The sequence below is a fragment of the Didymosphaeria variabile genome, assembly GCF_027946475.1.
Source record: "Didymosphaeria variabile strain IMI 356815 chromosome Unknown scaffold_5, whole genome shotgun sequence".
NCBI lineage: Eukaryota > Fungi > Ascomycota > Dothideomycetes > Pleosporales > Didymosphaeriaceae > Didymosphaeria > Didymosphaeria variabile.
The window spans coordinates 2,704,362-2,726,883 of NW_026611624.1; the positions used below are offsets into that span (position 1 = coordinate 2,704,362).

The following is a 22,522-nucleotide window of genomic DNA, read 5'->3' on the forward strand; positions in this document are numbered from 1 at the left end:
AGGAAAATACCACACATGCAAGTCTTGGATTGAGCTTGCTAGTCAACACCCTCCAAAACGCCAAAACCCGCTCTTGCAAATTCCGATAGACCAACCCACAGCCGAGAATGCTTGACCCAGGATGAAATCCAGAATGTGAAGTGACTATTGTAGGAGAACAAGCTGACATTGACCACTCCATTCAAACGCCGCATCGCCAATGCTCAGCGATCTCAACATACAGACAACGCCGCCTAGGAACCCAGCAATTCAACTCGCAAAAAGCCAACGCTGTGTCTAAAACGTCAGTCAACAACTCGAAAAGAAGGTCTTCATCGCCAAGCACTTTTCGAAGCAGACATCAAGCTGCTTCTCGATCCAGTCGAGCCGTTGCTTGTTATTCGTATTGGGGCCCTGTTTAACGATCCACCCGCACTTCGTTCTTCGCCCGTCATCGCCATGGTCGTCCTTCGCGGCGCCCCTTTGACAATGGCGGCAGGCCGCGGGCTAAGCACGCTGGCTTTCCAGTCAGCATCGCGCTCTCCTTTAACCATTCGACGCGCTGCACCAGCTGAGAGAAGCATATTCTCGTTCTGCGGACTGCCTGTCGCGGCAGAGGGACTACGACGACGATGCGCACGGCTCGCTGGCACGGAGCCATGAGCACCTGACGAACGTCTCTTCATCGCTGATCCGATCTTGCGTGCATCTGACCGATCCATGTTCCACTTCTCCTCATCCGATCCAGAAGATGCCTCCATAGAGTTCATATCGGCCGCATTCTCAACATTGCTTAATGCAGAAGAGCGGATCGCATTTGTACCGATCTCACGAAGAGGAGACGTCTCTGAGTCCGATGAGAAGTTTGTAGCGGGTCCATCAGATTTCTTCGAGAGGAACCCCGTCTGGAACCGGCTCGACTTAGGCTTAAGATCGATCGATGTTTTCGGAGGCGTTGGTATAGGCGAAGAACCGCCATACTGATCGGCTTCAGGTGCGTCGACCGGCACGGAGAACGTAGGCGGAGGGATATCGATAGATGAGCATGTTGGTGTCGACTCTACTGGGTCTGGTGTCTTTTGGAATTCCGCCAGCGTGCCGTTCTCAGTGTCATCCCTCCACCGAACGCCACGTTTGGCTTTTGACGGTGACTTCTTCTTCATGGGAGAAAACTGGACGCCCTTCTTCGCACCTCCCATCTTCCGCGGCCGACGAGGCGAACCCTTCGGTGGTGACGCTATGTGAGGTGCTTCAGTGAACGACGGCGCTGCCAGCGGTCGCATCTCTGAAGCTGTGAGAGGCACTCGCGCACTGCGCTTTGGCGTTCCTTTGTGGGCTGGTGCGAAGAATTCCGTAACGGGGAGATTGCCGTCTGGTCGAACGACACGCGCAGTAGCGTTCGTGCAAGAATTCATGATCTGGGTGAGAATCTTCTTCGCCGCTTGGACCGCCTCCTCTTCATCCATTTGGGTAATCTGATTCAATATGGCGACCGTCTCAATGTGGGCTTGCACGAGTACTTGCACAACTGCAGCATCGCCACCCTTCTCTTGATCCAGAAGCACACCCAGGGCTTCCCGTTCTGCATTCGACTTGAGGATCTCGTATTCGCGCTTGACGTTAGCAGCATCGTGGCTGTCGCTGGAACTGTCAACCTCGCTAAGCTGTCGCAAGCCGAACTGCAGCGCAGTGTCAAGCTTGCTAGTCCAGCTAGAGCGTTCCAGGCGGCGGTGGCAGTGTTGCCTCGTTTGCTCGAGCTCAGCTGAAATTCCGACGGCTGTGTCCCTCACTACTGTAACCTGTGAAGGCATGACTTCGTTTTCCCGAAGCTCCTGGACCTGATCGAACGCGGCTATCCAGGCTGAAATCAGAGATACGCGCTTCTCAGCTTGCTTCAGGTTCTTCAACAATGCAAGTCTCTCCCTCCGGTCTGGCTCAGAATCCGCGTAAGCTTGCCGTAACCGTGCTACGGCTTCGCGAACAATGACATCCTTCTTCTCGGTCTGCTTCTGGAACTTGACAAATGCACTTGCATCAGAGTCCTTCTGCTTCTTCAGCAGTTCGTCGATCAGCACCCGCTGCTCATCAATCTTCTTCAAGTAGTCCTTCACATGTCTATTGACATTGAAGACGTTCTTGGTCACCTTAGTCTGAATGTTCTTTGCCCGGTTTGCGTATCGCAGCGTGTTCTGCGTCTCGTCAAAATGTGCGCTCGACGGACTGACGCAGACAATCATAACTGTCCGACAGTTTCCGCCGAGCGAGAACTTCAGCAGACGAGTGAGCTTCGAGTTTCGGTATGGGATATGATTCCTTTTCCGCGGATCGCACAGAGCGTTTATACAACTACCCAATGCAAGGAGTGATTTATTGATATTCGCACCTTCAATCAAGCGCTCTCCTCGATTTTTGGTCACAGATGCCCGCTCGCTACCCGCCAGGTCGATGATGCTAAGGGTCGCCATCGTATGCGGTTCGTTGACCGAGGCATTACGATCCTTCGAGGACACATTGATTTGCAAGACAGCGTGGGATCGTGAAGACGTGGCATTGGCTTCAGTCGGCGACATTGTTCGGTACTCGTTACCTCGTACGATGATGTCCATGACTTCTTGTACCTTCACATGGTCAGTAGCTGTGTGTTCATTGGCAGCGATAGCCTACGTTTTGTGGGTGGTGGCTGGTCAAACCTGCGACGGAAACAGTCTGGTTCGCATCCTCTCGCAGCATCAGCGTCTGTTTGCTCCCGCCTTCCACAAGCAGGTCGCGGATGGTCTCGTTGTAGATCTCAAGGTAAGAGAGCGTAACCTCGGTGACCTTCTCTTCCTGCACCTCGTTGATCTTCTCGAAGAGTTCCTGCATGGTCATGAAGATGATGCCGGGTTGCTGCGCGGTTCCCCTGTCAAAGGTCAGACGTGGCTCACATGTGCATCTTCAGTCGATGAACGTACGTGATCGTATGTGTCTTCCCGCAGCCTGTTGCACCGTACGCGAAAACGGTTGCATTGTATCCATCCAATACGCTGTCAAGCAGCGGCTTAGTGGTCGACTCGTAAACGTCGCCCTGGGTAGTGTTCTCATCGAACACCCGATCGAAAGCGAACGTCTGGTCTTTCACCCGCTTTCCTTGCGGCAGAACTGTTCTCGAAAATCGCTGCACGGGATTGTCTTCAGGTGGGTCGAAAACTCTGGGGTACTGTTAGCTTCCATACGAGCAGACACCGGCTGTTTGAGCTCCATACAAGCACTTCTCATCCAGGACTTTAATGACGGGACGAATTCCTTTCGAGTGCAGCTTTGGCGTTGGCGCCGCAGCTAATGAGCCATCTCCGAGGAAGAGCGTTGTGTCGTCGCATTTTGCTAATTGCGCTGCCTCTCGAATCGTGAAAGGGCGTACTCGTACAGTGACGGAAATGGAGGACGCGCCGTCGGCGGCCATGGTCGTGCTCTAAGCTGATTTGTATTACTTATTATACCCACGCAGCTCCTGTAAGTGAGAGACAGGAGCGTGTCGGCAGCGAGGGTCGGTGGTGAGGATAGGCGTGCGGAACTGTTAGAGCGAGCGTCGGAAAGTCCAATGTTTACCAGCGGCCCGTGCCCCAAACAGACAGGGATCTGAAACCAGCAACCACGACCAAAGCCAACGCATGTGAGCAACACCACACCTGGGTATCAGATCGACCAATGGTACCACAAATATACGCGTGTTGTCACTATTGTTCCAGTCGCGTGTTACGACTCAATGCATGTTCTATTGCACTCGTACGTGCCCCTTGCCTATACGACTAACACTCGAACAACCCCACAGGAGCTTGAACGCCGTGAGCATGCGTATCTACAGCTGGTATGCTCCGATCGTACACGTTGGTGATAGTCCTTTCGCTCATCCTTCCTGGTATATGCCTCCTTGTAACGCCTGTTAAACGCCGTCATGTCTTGAACCTTTTGCACGTAATGCTTCACCTTCACCGGGCAAATCATCCCTCAAACTCCCTTCCGCCTCCGACGTCCATCTCGTTCTCTACGCCGTAGTTATCCTCGTAGCTCGCCAGCTTCACGTCCCACATGTCCGCCTTCCTCCCATCCGCCATCTCAATGTCCTCGTCCTCCCGTGACCCATTGCCCTTCCACCGAAAAGCCAACACAGCACCATCACGAAGCCCTGCACCCTTCGGACAGTCCTTGACACTGTCTGCGCCAACCGTACCGGACTTCTTCGGCCGTCCTGCCTTCGCCTTGCCCTTGCCTTTCGGATCCTCTCCCTCTTCCTCCAGTGAAGAGTATTCCCACTCGCCTAATTGGAAGCCTTTGTGAGGATCGTTGGTATTGACTGGGCGGCCGAGCTCGATGTCTGAGGGCGAGGGAGGTAGTGAAATCGGTTCAGAGTCGGCGTTCTTGAGACCCGTTTCCTCCAGCGACTTGTAAAGTTGTTCTTTGATCGTAGGGAAGGTTTGCAGTGGGTCAACGTGTAAGAGGACCGTGGTCTTCTGTGACTTGAGGCGGAGGGTCCATGTTTGCGCGGAGGGTGTAGTGAAAGTCATTTCGAACTTGTGGCGGAGATGCGCCTGGAGATCTTGGAGCTTTCAGCTCACTGCTTGTGGGGTGGGTACCGTGCTTTTTCAAGTCTAGAAAATTCTATTGGGTTGAACTTTAAGCTGAAGCGCTGTTCGGGAGGGAACCAGTCAGCTGTGGGCTTTGGCTGCGAACTGTAGAAGTTCAGATGGAGGGGCGCGCCACTGTGGTGTATCCCTGTCGCGGAAACTTCTTGGCGCATGCGGCTTCCGCGTGAGCTTGCGAGCACTCGTAAAGTGTAATCGCTACCACAACATATCACTATACTTCCACATACGATGGCGACAGCGCAACTAGACTCAGATTCGGCTCAATCTCCAAATGACGCTATTACATCCGAATCCTCCACCGCACGTCCACTCGCGACGCTCTCCCCCGAGCGCCTAGGCATGCCCTTCGACCGGCGTCTCCTCCTCGCAACCTTCACATCCTTCAGCTGCGGCTCCATGCTCGGGTACTTAAACACCTCGCGACTCGCATCTCTCCGCTTCCGCGCCGAAAACGCCCACCGCCTTCCCATCTCTCAGCCCGGCTGGTACCTCTACCACAAGTCCAAAAACTACTACAAGCTCAAGCACGGCATCACTGCTGGTCTGCGATCAGGGGTTTTCCTCGCCGCATGGACCTCTATCTTCTTTGTCGTAGAGGAGTCTTTGGATGTTTTTAGGGGCACATGGAGGGCGGGACGGACGATTGGGGAGATGGAGGGTGTGAGTGAGCTAGATATTGATAAGGTGAATACAGGAGTGGAGAAGAGTAGGGACTTCTTGAGTAGTGTGGTTGCAGGGATGGTCACGGGTGGGTTGTGGTCAGCGTGGAACAAGTTTCCAGTCTTAACGGCTGCGAGGACAATTAGGATGGGCTTGTTTGCAGGGCTGGGTTATGGCGTTGCGCAGGATGCTTTGACGTGGGCAAGAGGGAAGACTGGAGGTGTTGTGAATGATGCGGAGAGCTGGATCTACAGGGGTGCGAAGAACAGACGGCAAGCTGACGACAATAGCACAGAGCTAGAGCAGAAAGAACAAGAAAAGCAGGAATAGACTATTGTGGCATGTCGATCCGCCAGGGAAAATCTCAACTCAGGATAAAAGATGATCAGTGCCGACGAGTCGCGACCGATCGAAAGACTGCTCGCTCGAAAGGCTGGCAATGTGTCCTTGGACAAGCTCCCGAGCTTAATAGGCGAAATGTTCAGTTGATTGGCTCACAGTTTCTTCATAGCTTCTGTGGGCATCAATCGCACACGTCGAGAATATCCAGGAGCGCGACATGAAGCGCGGTGCGTAAGGACCAAGAATTGCAAAGTTTAGCAGGGCTGCCTCATACTCGACTATCATTGCGTCTGCATTGGGACTGGGTCACGTCGATCACATTCTTCATAGCTCCCGAGCTGTATCACAAACGGCTACATTATGCCGCAAAGACAGAGTCGGACAAATACCCCAATACAATCCTCACCGTATCTGAAGTTAGATTAGGCAAGCGCTGCGAGTCAGGTCAGGCTTCAGGAAACGCTTCGGAAGGATACAGCCAACTCTGCAATGCGGAAGAGTTCTTTAAGAGAATGTTTGGCCGAGTAAACAGTAGTCTTCCGTGTCTGCACTTGCGCTGGGCTCTGCAACAGTTGCTCAAGGAGCAAGAAGCATACACGCAATGCCTTTCAGTCACATGCAGACAAGCGATCATTTGGAATGATTCAGTACTGCCGGGGTACTACCGAACACCCAAATGAAAGCATGATCGAATACTCCGCTTCTGTTGAAGGACACCTTCCGCGACCCCTGTGGTAGGCAGGAGCTCTGCTCCAGATGGCAGGTGCAAGTTTAGCCTATGTAGGGTGCCGACCTGTCCGCAATACACCCTCACTCGTACAGTCAATTTGCTCACCAATGTGTTCACATTGTACATTCAATCTCACAACTTCAAGTTCATACTGCATCGAATCGTATGGTTACTTGCCGAGTCAACGACTCATGCCGCGTCACCCAATCTCCACCAACGCACAAACCATGCACCCGTCGATCTCAATCCAGGAAAGACACAACATGGGATCTGCACGGTTCCACACACCCGTCTGTCCAATAGTGCCAAGCGAAAGCTTAGCATTGCTTGTCTGCAAAATCAAGCTTTCTAGCCTACCGGGCCGCCGGCACGCCTAACAACCCGTCTCTTGTCATGCACAACCACCGTTAGCATCCAATCGCACCCGAACCAGGAGTCGGTAGTCCATGTCTGCATGAGACTAACGCACACCGTAATTCTGTCCCCCAATCTCTCAATGGCATACGCAAGCACTCACTTCGGAAAGTATCAAAGCTCTTGCTCTAGACCTCGAACAGACCGCTAGCTTTATCGCACCGCTAGCTGCTACACTGCGCTAATGTTAGGCCATCTTCCTCACGCCGCCACACGCACGATGCGGCCATGTGTCCGCATTTTGTTGTTCGCAAGTGACGCTGCACATCAACCGCGATTTTACCAGGAAGTACAAGCATTAGATGGTTCATGTGGCTCAACGGACCCCAACGGAGCCACAGCACCTGCCGGAGGTCTGGGATTACACGTACTCGACTGCATCCTCCGATGCTGTTATAATGGGAGGGGTATACGTAAGTGGCCTGCAGTAGAGCGCGCTAACAGACGAGCCGTCCGAAGACGTGCTTCAGGTACATAACAAGGCTGGATGCTCACGCGACACATGTTTGTGGCGCTCCCTGCCGACGCTTTACTTCCTAGCGATATTGGATGTCTTGCTGTCTTGTTTTGGTCACACCACCGTATGTAGACGCAGGTTTCCTCGGTGAAACATTAACACACTAGCTGCGAGCGGTAGAGAGCTGGTATACTATGAAAATGCTGGGTCAACGGTGACGATAGAAAACATAACTTGGGCAAGATGTACATCCCGTACGTGATACTTGCTTTGATCGCGGTAGCATGCCCACTTCCAAGTCCACCGACCGTATTCAACCCTGATGGAAGCCCGGGGACTACCGACAAGCCCACTGTATTCAATCCTGATGGTACACCGGCATCCAGCGATAATGGGGGTACGGATGTCTTTACGAAGAACGAGAAAGATAGGAGCGGCAAATGGAAGGGTCCAGCGGAGAAATACTTCCATGAGTCTACCGTATGTCCCTCAGTTTCCAATACTCCTTTTCGTCTTCTTTCCCTGTCTTCTCCAAGACAATCGCCCCCTTCCACTACCATGTTGCTAATCACAGGCGCTGTAGTTCGACGCCCACTACGACGGTCGCTTCGCCGATAAAACCTACCCACCAGAAACCCGTAACCAGCATCTGCGTGCCCTGCTTCGAACATATCTAGCCACGATGCACTCCTTGGGCGCCGAAACTTGGATCATGCACGGCTCACTCCTCGGCTGGTGGTGGAACCGGCGCATCATGCCGTGGGATTCCGACATCGACGTGCAAGTCTCGGAGCCCGTGCTGTCGTACCTTGCGTCCTACTACAACATGAGCGTGCACAGTTTCAAGGATGCGGAGTGGCTGAGCGGCGTAGATATGGGAGGGCTAAACGTCGTGAAGAGGGAGGATGGCGGAAACGAGGAAAAGAGACAGTATCTCCTAGATATCAACCCGCACTGGAAGAACGGGAGTTACGCGGATAACCACAATGTCATTGATGCGCGGTGGATTGACATGAAAACCGGCCTCTATATCGACATCACCACCGTGCGATGGAATCGGTCATCGCCGGTGCCCGGGACGCTGTACTGCAAAGACCGCCACCATTACCTTAGCCGGCAGATTTTTCCATTAAGGACATCTGAATTCGAGGGCGTGCCTGTTAAAATTCCCTATGCATATCAGGAGTTGTTGGCTGAGGAGTATGGGACTGAGAGTCTGGTGCAGAGGGTGTATAGGAAGAAAGGGCATTGGTTTGATCATGAGAGGATGGAGTGGGTGAAGATGAACCAGAATGCCCGGGGGAAGCTTAGACAGGATGATAAGGATGAGGAGCAGAGAGAAACGGTGAAGAAGACGGCAGCGGGGAAGAAGAGACCGAACGCGAAGAATGACGCCAGGGATGAGGAGAAGGACGTCCATTTGAAGCCTAGGGAGGGACGCAAGGTACAGCATCTGCGCCGAAGTGGTGACAATGTCTTCGATGTCGTCCTGGGGTTATTCGTAGGTGGCTAAAGGGAAATTGGCGAGCGCTTGTGAAAAGACCGCTACCTAGTAATAAGAAGCTCAATATCAATACAAGTACCCATGATGATTGGAAGGGTGGAGAGACATGTGAAACCTTTTCAATAGATCGATGGGATACGCGAACTGGGGGGTGCAATGATTGCGTGTACAAAGGAGTGTATAAAGGCTCTGTACTCCGTAATGTCCGGCGTCATTAAGTCTTGCAGGTACTTTGTATGCCGGTTCAATATACCTTAACAGCACATGGCTTCGCATGGGGGTTTTGCTCGAGGGTATTGACCATGCTCCTGCCGCAGCTGCACCGCGAAGCTTTGAGCCCTGTCCAGCTTTCGCGGTCCATGCGCTGACCCTTTGCGCCCCTCTGAACCCGTAAGAGGGTTGGTCTCGTGATCCTCGTGCGAAACCCCGCCTTTGAAGATGTCATCGTGTCAGGGTCCACAACCAGCGCATAAAGATTCGCATGAGCCCAGCTTGGTTTTTTTGCTGCCCCATGTGTTTTACAACAATCCGGAAGACCATTCTTGTTGATCGGGAAAAGCTACAATCAATTGCTGGAGCATCAAAGATGACGAGGCAGGTCTCATAACCTCTGACGCTTCTTGCTACCGTGGCTAACCATGGATTGAAGCCAAGAAGATTGGGATTACCAGCTCTCGGGCAGCAAGATAGAACCACTCGAGTCACCCACCAAACGACACTTCCCACGGGACCGGACGGGTTCTATTGGTGAAGACTTCGACATTGAGCATTCCCATATTGAGCCCCTGGACAGCCCAGTGAAAGGTAAGCTTGAGATTCGGAAGTCCACGAAGCATGTTGGGACCTTAATCGTCTTGTGGCGACTGGTACGATGCTGATGCTCGTGCTCGTAGAGCATTCGCACCTGATGCACGACGAGAAGCTACTGCACGACCAGAAGTCGAAAGGAGGGGTGTCGGAGACATTGGAGGAAATCAAGAAATAAACTGAATGGAGAAATTGGTGCAGTCACCAGATTGAAAATGCCTGGTATTGATGGAGCGTCGTGCGTCGTTGCCTTGGTAAACTAGCATGGCTTCATAACGTTTGGGTCGAACAGAACAAAAGCGAAAAGAACAGTATCAGTAATGGCGACATGATTGCCTAGAATGCAGCACACGAATTTCCTCTTGTCCGCGTTTGAATATGGTGGTGATTGCAGGTAATCGAAGCCTAAGATGTGGTGAGGCCGTTGTCACAATGTTGAACAACCAAACCCGCCTGGTGCTGGTCTTAAAGTGCGTAAACCCAGAGGAATGCTACTTCGAGTTGCCCCGAATAACGATGATGCTGCCTCGGCGGGCGCAAGATGGTAGCTTACTCAGCCGAAGTAATAGAACACAGTTGCCGACACTATGTAACGACTGGACCGGTTTTCGCAGGCTCTTGTATTTACTTGATAGATAAAGGGTTTACATTGCAATGTTTGGATAGTCTACCCAATTTTTAACGTCGGCCACTGTGGAGAATGGAGACGGTGATCAGGCGTCCGTCAAATGCTTGTGAGGCGAAGTTGATCATCCGTAGAGTAAGCTGGTAATTTCCGACCGTCGTTACTGGAGATTCTGATGTACACCCCTTCTCAAATGAGCGCCTCGTACCCTGGAATCCTAATGAGCGAACGCCCTGCGACTAAAGTCGCACCATGACAAGGCAACTCCGCTTCTTGAGTAATAATTGAGGCCTAAAGTTTCTGCGGCTATGCCAGGTCCTACAGGCAAAGAATGGGGGTCAACTTCCCGAAGAATTAGGGCGTCTGAATCCTGGGGAATCAGAGGACTGATGGTAGCCTGGCTTTCGCAAAAGCTTGGCTTTGACCTAGCATGGGCTTTAACGCGCCAAGCAGTTGGTGGGCTGACCACGGAGACACGCAACGGACCCTGGAACATGCATTCTGGGACAGCAGGGAGAACGACTGACGTTGACACGGAAGCTCATGATATCGACGAGGCATGCAGAGCCCAAGTGAAGCTGCAAGAGTAATTGTAATCGTTACGAGACAGCGGGACTTTAGCGCAGCTGACGACGACTTGTAGCGGAGGTGGACGGCATCGAAGATTCCAAGCATGGACTAAGCGTGCGTTGCAAAACGCGGGCATGTTGCTGTTACACAGTGCACAATGCGGGCGTGGAAACAAGTCCCACACGGTGTCTCGCAAGGGTGGAGCGATCATCATATTGTGATCGAGGGCTCGGAGGCGGACGCCAGCAGATTCGTCATATGCAAAGCCCGGTTCCGGAATGGTGCTGGAAGCGTCTGACAGGATGCAAAACCTCGACGAAGGCCGTACTCGGTTCCCAAGGGCGAAAGCGGCTGTTTCAGGACAGGTGCCACGCCGACAGTCAGCGTGTCTGGCATGGCAGCGGAACGACCCAGGGTTCTTGGGCTGTTTGTGCCGCGACACGCTTCGCGACAGCACGAGCAGAAAGAAGGCTGGGAGCACGCTTGGAACGGATTGACAGGCGCAGTGCCGCAACGGCGCTGCTGCAGGACCTGCCAATATTTCCTAGTCGTATTTTTAGGGCGCGGAACTGGATGGCTCAATGCATCGGTCCCACGGCGGAAGGGCAGGCCAGGCCAATGGAGGCCGGTCCGCGGCAGGATCTGCTTGCCACTGCTCGCTTTGTAAGGCGTTTTGCTGCGACGGCAAATCAACGGCGACGGCACGATACGCGTCGGTATGGCCTCGCTGCGAACGCGCAGGGGTGCGTTTTCCGGTAGAGGGCTGCGCGGCAGGTGTCAGGGGGTGCCTCGCACCTGCTCGAAGCGGACAGAGAGACTGCAGCGGGCTCCACGACGTCAAGAGTGAAATGCGCTGCCCATCACGGCGGCAGTGAATGGTTGGGACGCTGGCGGCCGTCGCGGTCGCATCTGGCAGCCGTGTCGAGGGTCGCGGGATGGTGATTTGCGGGTGGCGGGGGCGCATTGGCTAGCTGGGCTCGGGCGCCCGTTGATAGGAGCGATAGCTGGGCGTGCCTGTCGCATCCGGGTGCCTTTTGCGCCCTCACGCGCCGTCGACGCTGGCTCGACGAGCAGAGCGCAGTGCTGGTAGCGGACGGCATGCCAACGCTGTCTGTCGCTGTCGCCGCCCACTGGGCTGTTCCGATCTGCCTGCCCATAGCGCGCGGTGCAGAGATTGGGGCACGTTTAAATTAGCGTCTCTCGGCACCTCGCCCGCTAACCCCCATCGGCGCGACACCCTTATCCACAGCGGCCTGCCCATCCCTCCCTCTTCAATCCCACGGCGTCCTGCCACTGTTTCGTCGTCCTACACGCCTGTGGGCCGTCTGTCGTTCGTTACCTCCACCACCTTTGCGTGCAGCTTTCCTCTCCTTGTCTTCCTCCCGCGCGGCCGCGTACACAAAAGGCCGCACCTAATACCGCTCAGCCCACGCAAACCTATCCACGACGCTGGTCCAGCTGCCCGTCGGATGCCCTAGTAGAAAACCCGCACCAGACAGCCACAGGCAACGAAGCCACCACCATGTCTTCGCGATTCAATCTCAAGACGCCCAAGATGTTCATACGGACGCGCTACGAGAAGCTGCCCGGCGGCGACTCGCAGAGCTCATCGCCGCTCTTCAGGTCCGGCACCTGGTCCAAGGGGTACCGAAGCCCCCAGTGGGCGAACCGCCTGCAGCGCCCGCGGATGTCATTCGCGCGCGTCGTCATGCTTGTCATCGTGTCGATTCTGCTGGTTTCCATGACCGTCACAGGCATCGTCAAGGGCCGCTGGAAGCACCACCACAACAAGGGCGACGACCGGAAACTGTACCATTGGGAGCACTACCCGAGGTGAGCACTTTGGCTTTCCGCTCACTTGGACCTGCAGCTAATGTCGATAGGTTACGCGGTCTCTTCAACGGCGTGCGCACCCTCGTTCCCTATAGTGATTACGTGTCGGAGCAAAACTTCGTCAAGTACTCGCAGAGCACCAACCCTGAGGACAACATAAAGCAGAAATGGCCGGAGATGCCCAAGGAGCACAAGGAGCCGCCAATGGACCCTGTCCGCTTCAGCCCTTATCCCAAGTTCGACTCCAAGGAGTACCTCAAGAACCACGAGGAGGTTCACACCTGCTACCTCGACGAGGACGAGAAGGTAGAGCTACCCGACATTTACGCTTATCCCGGTATTCCGCAAAACCAGACGGCTCCCTCCTTCGGCTCATACGAGGAGCTCGGATTGAACGACAAGGTTTGCTTCGACCGCTTCGGTCGATTCGGTCCCTACGGCTACTCATACCCCCGCGAGCAGGGCGGATTTGGTCTCGCCGACAAATCGGAGAAGAACGGTGCAGACAAGATATGGAGCACCGAGCCCAGAATCGACTACGGCAAGGTTAGTTGGGGCAAGGCGCAAAAGCGTTGCTATGAGAAGAACAAGGCCCGTTTCCTCAAGAATGTCACCCAAAGCGACAGCGATGAAACACATGTCCAGAAGAAGAAGGTCCCTCGCCATGCCTACATCCTCCGCACATGGACTGGCTACAAGTACAGCGAGCAGCAGATTCTTACCATTCGCGCCATGATCAACGAACTTTCACTCAAGTCCGGCGGCGAGTACGACGTTCATTTTCTGCTCCATGTCAAAGACGACAGCATTCCGATCTGGTCCTCTGACGAGTTTTATGAGAAGACCATTCGCGACAACCTTCCGGAAGAATTTTGGGGCATGGCTACGCTGTGGTCCGAGCAGCAGATGCGTCTCTACTACCCCGAGCCGTTTCCCAACAACGTCTATAACCACGCCAAGGCCCCTGTCCATTCTGTGTACCGTAGCGCTCATTTCCCCCTGCAATGGTTCTCCCAGGTACATCCCGAGTACGATTTTTACTGGAATTGGGAGATGGACCTCCGCTTGACTGGTCACTACTGGGAGTTCCACACCAAGATTGGTGACTGGGCACGGAGGCAGCCTCGCAAGGGCATGTGGGAACGCGCGTCCCGCTACTACATTCCCGAGCTTCACGGATCTTGGAAGAACTTCACCGACATGGTCGAGGAGGAAATGTACAACAGCGATGAGAAGCCAGTTTGGGGACCACCCAAGTTTGAGAACACCGGTATGCTCGAGAGTCCACCAGAGACCGAACCTCCACGGACGTACTTGGCCGACGACTATCAGTGGGGTGTAGGTGAAGATGCCGATTTGATCACTTTCAACCCAATCTTCGACCCAGCCAAGACCAATTGGGTGTTCCGCGACGATGTTTCTGGTTATGACCTTGAATTGCCCGAACCACCTCGGCGATGTGCTATCATCACCGTTTCCAGGTTATCGAAGCGCCTGCTCGATCTCATGCACCGCGAGACATACCTTATGCGGCACCACATGTTCCCGGAGATGTGGCCTCCTACGGTCGCTTTCCACCATGGCCTGAAGGCCGTGTACGCCCCTCACGCTGTCTACTTCGACCACAACTGGCCTCTCCAGTCACTCGACGGAACCTACAACCATCCGCCGAAGCCTACCGACAGTGTGTTCGGATGGGGAGAGCACAATCAGCTCGGCAACAGCTTTTACTACAACGCCGGCTTCTCTTCAGAATTGTGGCGACGGTGGCTGGGAGGCCGCGAGTATGACCAAGGAGGACCCATCGAGGAAGAGAACGGTTCCGGCCGGCTGTGCCTCCGCCCGACGCTATTCCATCCTGTCAAGCACGAGAATCTGAACATATGACCCTGATCTCTCTTCTACGTTCGATGCACTTTTTTATATCCTGGCACGGCGCTACATCTTTCTTCTGGCGCCCTAAAACCGCCACATAGACTTTTTGTCAACTTCTACTTTCGTTCCATGGGCTCTGGCATACTCAGCGTTGTTTGATTATCATACACTGTTGCAGTTGCAGCAGTGTCTTCGCATCATCGGGCGGCGTTGCACGGCGTTTGACAGGCGAGAAGGTACTTTACTTCAAATGTACATGTTGGTTTCCTTTCTCAGTCGTTTCCTTTGTGTACCGAATCGGTCTATTCAGCGTATACCTTACTTTTGCGGCACAACAAAAAGTCGAAGGAAGATGTAATTAGCCAGCATGGCACGCACATTCTTTTGCAACGTACCATCACGGAGGAGGCTTTTGGATTGATTGAAGACACATGCAGCATCTGACTTGTTTTGGAAATTTCCGATCGCTGGATGCAGGCGGATGAGGTGCGAATGGCGTCCTCATTAGGGATGGATATGTGTACATGACGAAGGAGCTCCCTGCCTCTCGCTGATTGTAGATTACGAGTCAGATACTGGTAGCAATATAGATACCTCCTAATCATCTTCGCGCGATTCACAGTGACTGATCATTCGACAATTGCGAGTACCCAAAGAGATGGCGGGGCAGGCGCGAATCGGCGTCGGCGAAACTAAACTCCGTGGTTGCTTCCGCTGTGATATTCCGAAAGAGTCATAGCATCTTGAGGAATCAGAACGCTCCTCGCACTCTCTACGCATTCGATTCTCAATTACACACGCAAACATGGCAGGCGGTACGCGTGGGCCAGTGCCAGTGCCTCTGAACAGCGAAGAGCGTAACGTCACTCAGGATGTTCTCGATCTGCTGGAGAAGAAACAACCCCTCCAAACTTCCGAAGACTTTCCGTCGATACGACAAGCAGAGATCAAAGCAGCACTAGACCGATTAGCGAGTCGGTCTATGGTCGAATATGAAGCGCACGATTCAGAACAGGTGCTTCTCACACCGGAAGCCGAGTCAATTGTGGCAGACGGTTCGCACGAATACAAGGTCTGGAAGGCCGTCAAGGATGCGGGCCAGGTGCCAGTCAAGGAGATCGCAGTACGCATGTTCCTTATTACCATTGACCATTTGGGAGACTGATGCTGCCGCTCACAGAACATTGTCGGTGCCGAATCCGCGAAGGTGGGGCAGGGCAATGCCTTCAGGAATAAGTGGATTAAGAAAGACGGCGACTCCCTCGTACTCGTAGCGGAAACGGTCCAGGATGCGACTCGCGACCTCCTTAAGGGCATTCAAGAGACTAAGACTCTCTCGGACAACAAGACGCTCAACGAGTTGAAGAAGCGCAAGCTCGTGACGTTGACCAAGGTCATCGACTACAGCGTGAAGAAGGGACCCAAGTATGCGAAGGAGATACCTATCGAGGTCACGGACCTAACGGCAGACATGTTGGCAAGCGGTGCATGGGAAACGGCGAACTTTAAGCCGTATAACTTCAATGCACTCGGTGCGTCGCAGGATGCGGGCAGCCTGCATCCGTTGAACAAAGTGCGGCAGGAATTCAGGAACGTTTTCTTCTCACAAGGCTTCGTGGAGATGCCCACCAACCAGTAAGTGAACTTCCCTGCCTACAGGATTACACACCTGACGGTATTAGCTACGTCGACTCTGGCTTCTGGAATTTCGATGCCCTCTTCGTCCCTCAACAACACCCTGCTCGCGATGTCCAAGATACTTTCTTCATTTCGGACCCTCCTAAGGCCGACAAACCCCGTGCAGATGCTATCACCGAAGCTACCATGGACAACATGGAGTCAGGTTCAAGAAAGCTTTTTGCGAAGCCCAACGAAACCGGTGACAAGCCGAAGTCTCGAGACTTCGAGAAGTACTGGCAAAATGTACAAGACGTTCACCAGAATGGCGCCTTCGGCTCCGTCGGTTACAGATACCCCTGGTCGGCAGACGAGTGTCTACGTCTTGTGCTGCGAACGCACACCACCGCCGTTTCTACTTGGGTTCTACACCGTCTAGCCGAGAACCCGCGACCTGCGCGCTACTTCTCTATCGACCGGGTGTTCCGTAACGAGACGGTGGACGCAACACATCTGGCAGAGTTCCATCAAATAGAAGGTGTCATTGCGGACTTTGGCCTAACCCTTGGAGGTCTGATGCGCTTCCTCGAGGACTTCTTCAGCAAGATGGGTCTCGAGAACTTGCGCTTCAAGCCGGCATATAACCCCTACACCGAGCCTTCGATGGAGATCTTTGGCTTCCACAAGGGTTAGTTCTACCGCTCGAAATGAGACCATTATATCTAATAGACATGCAGGTCTTGACCGCTGGATCGAAATTGGAAATTCTGGGCTTTTCCGCCCCGAGATGTTGGAGCCTATGGGTTTGCCTAAAGACATGCGCGTTTACGGTTTTGGTTTGAGCTTGGAGCGCCCGACGATGATGAAATATGGAGTAAACAACATCAGAGAGTTGCTCGGACACAAAGTCGACTTGACATGGATCAAGGAGCAGCCTGCCGTGAGGTTGGAGAAGGACTAGATGCGCCGGTACGTTTGATATCACAGAAGGAAATATAGAGGACCCTGCGTTGGCTGAGCTGATATGTATGATGAAACGAGAAATGAGCAAGGCGTCAAGATATCCAAGATAGCGAGGTTTGGAGAGGATCAACGGTCGAACAAAAGCTTTCAAACAAATTATCCGTCAACTTGTCTATCCCTTACAACCTCACTAGAGATTTGCGTCCCATGGGCCCTACTCCCGAACCCCAATTTTGACTGTCAACGGTGGGAGCAGTCTGCGACTGGTAACATTTCTGCCCCATTGGAGATGGCCCAAAGTCTAGCCCGATGTCGTTTTCGCTCGGACCGGCCTCGCAGGACACCTCTCCTCCGGTGGAATTATACGAGGCGCGCGCAAGGCGGCCGCCCATCCCGCTCGGCACTCACACACTAGCGTAGTCTATGCAGGGTTCGGAGCTAGCCGGAGATAGACGCGCTTTACAACTACCAAGGTACTATTATGATGGACTTATTGTCTGAAAGCGAGATGTAGAGGTATAAAGAGGGACACAATTGCGTCTGAAATGTATTCTACGCTACAGCTCTTCCCTCTCAGTTCCACTTCCTGACCTTCAATCTTTAGGAATTACTATAGGAATTCCAAGATTCACTCGCACCCCTGTGCAAGATATCAAGCACCACCGCAAAAAATGTCTAAGCAACTCCTCGTTGTCTTCGGAGCTACAGGAAACCAGGGAGGCTCCGTCGCTCGCGCAGTCCTCAACGACTCTGACTTATCCAAACGCTACGCAGTCCGCGCCATCACGCGCGACACTTCTTCTTTCAAAGCACAAGACCTCAAGTGCAAAGGCGCAGATGTTGTAGCTGCGGACTTCGAAAATCAATCTTCACTTTCCGCCGCGTTGAAAGGCGCTGACTTCGTCTTCGCCCTCACCGCCACCTCCTACGACGGCGACACGCGCGCCTTAGAAACCCGGCAAGCTACCGCCATCGTCGACGAAGCCATCAAACAAGGCGCCAGCTATATCATCTGGTCCTCGATGTCGCACCCGTTCAAGATCAGCGGCGGGAAACTCAAGCACGCGCAGCATTTTGACGTCAAAGCCGAGATTGAGGAGTACATCCGCAAGCAGCCGATCAAATCCGCATTCTTCGCGCCCGGCAGCTTCATGCAAAATTTCTCAACGAGCATGGTCCCACGGCCGTCACCAGCAAATGACGGGTCATATGTCCTTGCGAACATGTTCCAGCCCGAGACCCGGCTGCCGCTTATCGACATCACAGACACGGGGGTCTGGGTCAGCGCCATTCTCGCGGATCCAGATAAGTATGGGGGCAGGTTCTTCGCTGCAGCAGAGGGGTTGTACAGCCTCACGGAGATTGTGGATACGATGAGCAAAGTCACTGGCAAGACCGTGAAGCATATGCAAGTTGAAGATGAGGTATTCAAGGGGTATTTGCCCAAAGCTGCCGGAGACATGATCTTTGATATGTATCTGCTTCTTAGGGATTATGGGTACTACGGTGAGAATATGGAGGATGACATACAATGGGCGAAGGAGCAGGCGAGGGGGGAAGCTAACTGGCTTAGAAGAATTCTTCACGAAGACGGGCTGGAAATTGGAGTGAGCGGGCAGATGGTTTAGGTGTTTAGAAAAAGAAATCGAAATAATGTCGTAACTGATTTGATTTATTGTAGGCGACGCATGGGTGAAATTCCGTCTTTGACGATGATTGTTGTGCGGACAACCAACACTCGGATTTGGTTTTGTTGAGTCAATCCAGCCTACCTTCCAGTCTTGCCCGATCGCTACGATCTTCATGCAAGACCGTTACTTTCCTGATGCCGCCACAGCAGCGCTCCTCACTTCTCCAACCTTACCCTCCAACACACACCCTATTGCTCTCTCTAGCACCGTCACGAACACGGTCTCGCGATCGGCATCATCGCCCTTTGTCTCTCTGTTGCGACCCAGCCAACCATTTTGCTTGATCGCTTCCAGATCCACGTCTTTCTCGATCATCTCTTGCAGACCTCCTGCATCAGCGACTTCCACCCCTATCTCCCGCAGCGCATCGACCGAGCGCGGATCCGCATACGGCCACAAAGCCTTACCCCAGCCCTCACAGGCCTGAACACGGCGGCAGAAAATTTGCGCGCCGGTCTCGCCCATGCCTTTGACAGTCTTCTTGATATACTCAATTGTAGCACGTGGACCGCGCTCGTTGACTTGCTCGGCTAGCTCCCGCATCGGGTCGCTGTCACCTTGGCCGGCGGCGTTTATCTTGGAATCAAGCACCGCAAAATGTGCGCCCAGTTCTGCAAGAAAGACTGCAGTCTTTTGCCTATGCTGGGTTCTCGCTTCTTCCAAGGCATGCCAGATGTTCTCTTCGCCAGCATGGTGCAACTTCCCGGGCGTAGAGAAGCCGTAAGGTTCATTGAGTAATGTCCTGGTGCTGCGCATGCCGAGGGTATGTGATAGGGGCTTTGAGATTAGGTGAGCGGTAATGAGATGCTCAAAGGGCGTGAAGAGACTGGGCGGGGTGAGGGAGTAGGTTTTCTTGAATTTGCCGGACTTGGCGGAGTCAAGCTCGTCCGAGGGGTAGCAGTAAGGGAGGGCATCGGCAGATAGGAGGAAATTGAGGATATGTTTGGCCGTTGCGTCGTTGGCTGTTCCGCCGCCGGGTTGGCGAGACGAAGTACGGCTGCCGGCGCGTGGATTTTTCTTAGGAGGCCTATCTCTGGTAGAAGTGATGGGAGGAGCTTTGCGCTTTTGGCCGGCTCGGCTGGTTCCTTCCTGGTCATTATGCGATGACTTTTGGGCGTTTGCATTCTGTGGTTCCCGTTTCTCGTCTTTTTTTCTAGTGTTTTCCTCATCCGTTGCCGCTACATGTTTGTCTTCTGCTTGTGACTTCTTGTTGATGGCTTTTGCGGTCTGTGCCGCGCCAGCGGCCTTTTTGGGGGACATCTTGATGTTGCTGCAATGTAAAGGGCCCGAAAGACAACCTTGCACAGGTTATCAAATCGTTGATTAGAGCTTGATTGTTGGTATCCATTTAGTCAGGTATAGGTTGAGTCAAGAGTCATTTATCCTTGGGTTGAAGATGTACGATTATTTCTGACCGAAGAATGTGGCTGGTAAGTCATGACGTTGGTGTTCCCAAGAGGCTGGTTCAGGGATGATTAGCATCGCAAACTTCTACAATTTTGCGTATCTGCACCTATAGTTCTGGGTCTTGGACTTGCCAGTGTTGATAATGAAAGGTTGATTCAGCAAACTGGAAGTCTACAAACATCACTTCGTGGCCAACTACAGCTTAAGAACTGGCAACACCCACAGCGAGCTGCATTACCTGATCATCCGTACGAAGTATTCGTAGCCAAAGCCTCAGATTGGCATCAGTTGTTGGAACTCGTTGGGTTGATGCTCTTCTTAGCTGGCGTTGGCGGGCTTTTATATCCTGTGGCGCAGGATATCGAGCCTTGGGACAGACGGGCGAGCTCCATCCAGGCGATTGCTGGGAGCACGCAAGTTAAAGGACCATTGTTTTTGGGACGACTTGGATGGGCGAGGTCAGAGGAGCGGGCGAGGTCAATGGAGAGAGCATGGAGAGGATTCGCTAGCCGGTTGCCACCGTGGCGCAGCCTCTGCGCCACAGTTTGCATGATGCCTGAGGCCTAATGCCTGAGCACTCAAGTGCTAGAGTCTACATTCAGCTCACATAGAACGGTTCCTGTAGCCCTCAGGCTGTGCTCCACTACTACTTTCCACATCTTTCAAGGATTTCGTCTAGACATGGACATGCAGAGTCTCGTGTTTCACGGTCACACCACCGTTCGAGAATCAGTCTTGGCTGCTTGTTTGAGGGAAACAGGCATCTGCCAGCCTGCTCGCTCCGTGATTTCATGTCTGTCAGATATGAAGGGCTTAATCTAACAGCTGCGGCGACTGGCGATGGTCAAGTACCTTCAGGCAAATCCGGGTTCGCTTAAGACGCTTTGCGGAGGGGATGATCCGCCACTTCGGCCTGCACGATGACACAGCCCGCGAGTACAGCCGCCCGCGCCCACACAACCTGTTGCAGGTAATTCCAGCCCACGTCTTGCGCGTGATTCTGATGGCGGGCGGTGTGCAATAGTGGAGCATGACGACACGCGGTCCGGGTGAGCGCGAACGTTAATGCAGGGTCTTGTGCCCGGGTCATGCTTGCCCAAGTGCTTATAGGAAGGACGTGCGACCATCTGCTGGTGGGGTTTCGTTCACCACACCACATAACCACATATCAGTTACAATCGATCCTGCACGACCATACAAACACTGCACGATGCCACGATCGCCTTCACCTTACGGTGGTCAACGACGCCGTAGGACCGAAGTCTCTCCGCCGGACTACATGGATGAGTTCGGTGGTAGACACCACCAACCAGCTCGCGACCGCCCGCGCCGCCCACGGTTCGAAGACGGTCGTGAAGCAGACCGAGGAGGTATGCGAGGTGCCTTTGACGCTGTCAAGAACTTCATCTCAGAGAGTACAGAGGATCGTCCTCGTCGCACAAAGTCGTACCGCGACCCCCGCCCGCGACCCCCTCCATCCGACGATGATTCAGGCAGTCCTCCGCCTCGCAGACGACGAGACTCTCCTCCACGCACGAAACCTCGCGCACCTGAAGCACCTCCTGCGTACAATGATTACGATGATCCCAATAAGCCTCAGCGTCAACGACGGCCACGAGCTGAGGACTACTACTCGGATAGTCGGCACGATAGACCCAGGCGCGATGAACATGACGAAAGGCCTCGGCGAAGGGACGCATACGATGAGCGTTCCCGCCGACGGGACTACGATGAGCGTTACGACGACAGACCGCGTAGGAGAGATCCCTACGAAGAGCGGTACGATGACCGGCCTCGTCGACGAGAAGACTACAATGATGACAGACCTCGCCGCGACCGGGATCCTCGCTACGACGATCGACTTCTCAGGGACGTGCGAGATGATCGAATGAGGGATAGACCTCGTTCCAGGAAGGACGCGCCTGAGTGGCAGAGACAGGCGAAGGACATGTTTTATGCGCATGCGCTACCAGTCATCAAGAAGGAGGGTCCAAAGTTGATCGCGAAATATGCGGGCGGTTTTCTGGCCAAACAGGGTGGGTCAGGAAGATAATACAGTTCGATCGCTCTCCAAGCGGCCCACTCCGAAGAGGTCCTCGAATGTTTGCAGTTAGTTTATTTTACGCATCTCATCACGGAGTCAGGTGTGGTAGGCGAGCGATAATTGTGATTCATATTCCTACAAAACACCTGCACATTCAATCTTTAGCAAATTGTCAGATGCGCCGATACCACCGATCCTCAAGTACCCAAACATTGAAGTCTATTCAATAATCAACCCGTGCTTACAACTGTTATGGAGGCATGCTACGAAGTAGTGAAGCGATTCGCCATTGGTTGTAATGCTCTTGCAGTTTTTGAACATTTTTGGGTCCTGTGTCAGTCCAGGATGAGCAACGCAATATCCAAACTTTTAGATGATGTAT

General features: G+C 53.5%; 9 protein-coding genes across 9 annotated transcripts; 6 read left to right on the forward strand and 3 right to left on the reverse strand.

The window, feature by feature from the left end:
* Positions 1-311: 311 nt before the first annotated feature.
* Positions 312-3,418, reverse strand: KIP3 (tubulin-dependent ATPase kip3; the record flags this gene model as incomplete). Its single annotated transcript, XM_056216134.1, has 4 exons — positions 312-2,597; positions 2,644-2,878; positions 2,931-3,167; positions 3,222-3,418. 4 exons carry the CDS (start codon positions 3,416-3,418, stop codon positions 312-314), a joined length of 2,955 nt encoding a protein of 984 aa, XP_056070381.1.
* Positions 3,419-3,956: 538 nt separating this feature from the next.
* Positions 3,957-4,520, reverse strand: N0V89_007372 (uncharacterized protein; the record flags this gene model as incomplete). The annotated part of the gene is made up of 1 exon (XM_056216135.1): positions 3,957-4,520. The coding sequence occupies one exon, from the start codon at positions 4,518-4,520 to the stop codon at positions 3,957-3,959; it is 564 nt and encodes a 187-aa protein (XP_056070382.1).
* Positions 4,521-4,829: 309 nt separating this feature from the next.
* On the forward strand, positions 4,830-5,591 carry N0V89_007373 (uncharacterized protein; the record flags this gene model as incomplete). The annotated part of the gene is made up of 1 exon (XM_056216136.1): positions 4,830-5,591. The coding sequence occupies one exon, from the start codon at positions 4,830-4,832 to the stop codon at positions 5,589-5,591; it is 762 nt and encodes a 253-aa protein (XP_056070383.1).
* Positions 5,592-7,595: 2,004 nt separating this feature from the next.
* Positions 7,596-8,717, forward strand: MNN4_1 (mannosyltransferase; the record flags this gene model as incomplete). Its single annotated transcript, XM_056216137.1, has 2 exons — positions 7,596-7,601; positions 7,788-8,717. 2 exons carry the CDS (start codon positions 7,596-7,598, stop codon positions 8,715-8,717), a joined length of 936 nt encoding a protein of 311 aa, XP_056070384.1.
* Positions 8,718-12,232: 3,515 nt separating this feature from the next.
* Positions 12,233-14,430, forward strand: N0V89_007375 (uncharacterized protein; the record flags this gene model as incomplete). Its single annotated transcript, XM_056216138.1, has 2 exons — positions 12,233-12,543; positions 12,594-14,430. 2 exons carry the CDS (start codon positions 12,233-12,235, stop codon positions 14,428-14,430), a joined length of 2,148 nt encoding a protein of 715 aa, XP_056070385.1.
* Positions 14,431-15,223: 793 nt separating this feature from the next.
* FRS2 (Phenylalanyl-tRNA synthetase, beta subunit, cytoplasmic) lies at positions 15,224-16,996 on the forward strand (the record flags this gene model as incomplete). The annotated part of the gene is made up of 4 exons (XM_056216139.1): positions 15,224-15,541; positions 15,599-16,053; positions 16,101-16,723; positions 16,773-16,996. 4 exons carry the CDS (start codon positions 15,224-15,226, stop codon positions 16,994-16,996), a joined length of 1,620 nt encoding a protein of 539 aa, XP_056070386.1.
* Positions 16,997-17,669: 673 nt separating this feature from the next.
* Positions 17,670-18,626, forward strand: N0V89_007377 (uncharacterized protein; the record flags this gene model as incomplete). Its single annotated transcript, XM_056216140.1, has 1 exon — positions 17,670-18,626. One exon carries the CDS (start codon positions 17,670-17,672, stop codon positions 18,624-18,626), a length of 957 nt encoding a protein of 318 aa, XP_056070387.1.
* Positions 18,627-18,812: 186 nt separating this feature from the next.
* Positions 18,813-19,949, reverse strand: N0V89_007378 (uncharacterized protein; the record flags this gene model as incomplete). The annotated part of the gene is made up of 1 exon (XM_056216141.1): positions 18,813-19,949. One exon carries the CDS (start codon positions 19,947-19,949, stop codon positions 18,813-18,815), a length of 1,137 nt encoding a protein of 378 aa, XP_056070388.1.
* A 1,357-nt stretch (positions 19,950-21,306) lies between these two features.
* N0V89_007379 (uncharacterized protein) lies at positions 21,307-22,149 on the forward strand (the record flags this gene model as incomplete). The annotated part of the gene is made up of 1 exon (XM_056216142.1): positions 21,307-22,149. One exon carries the CDS (start codon positions 21,307-21,309, stop codon positions 22,147-22,149), a length of 843 nt encoding a protein of 280 aa, XP_056070389.1.
* Positions 22,150-22,522: the final 373 nt, after the last annotated feature.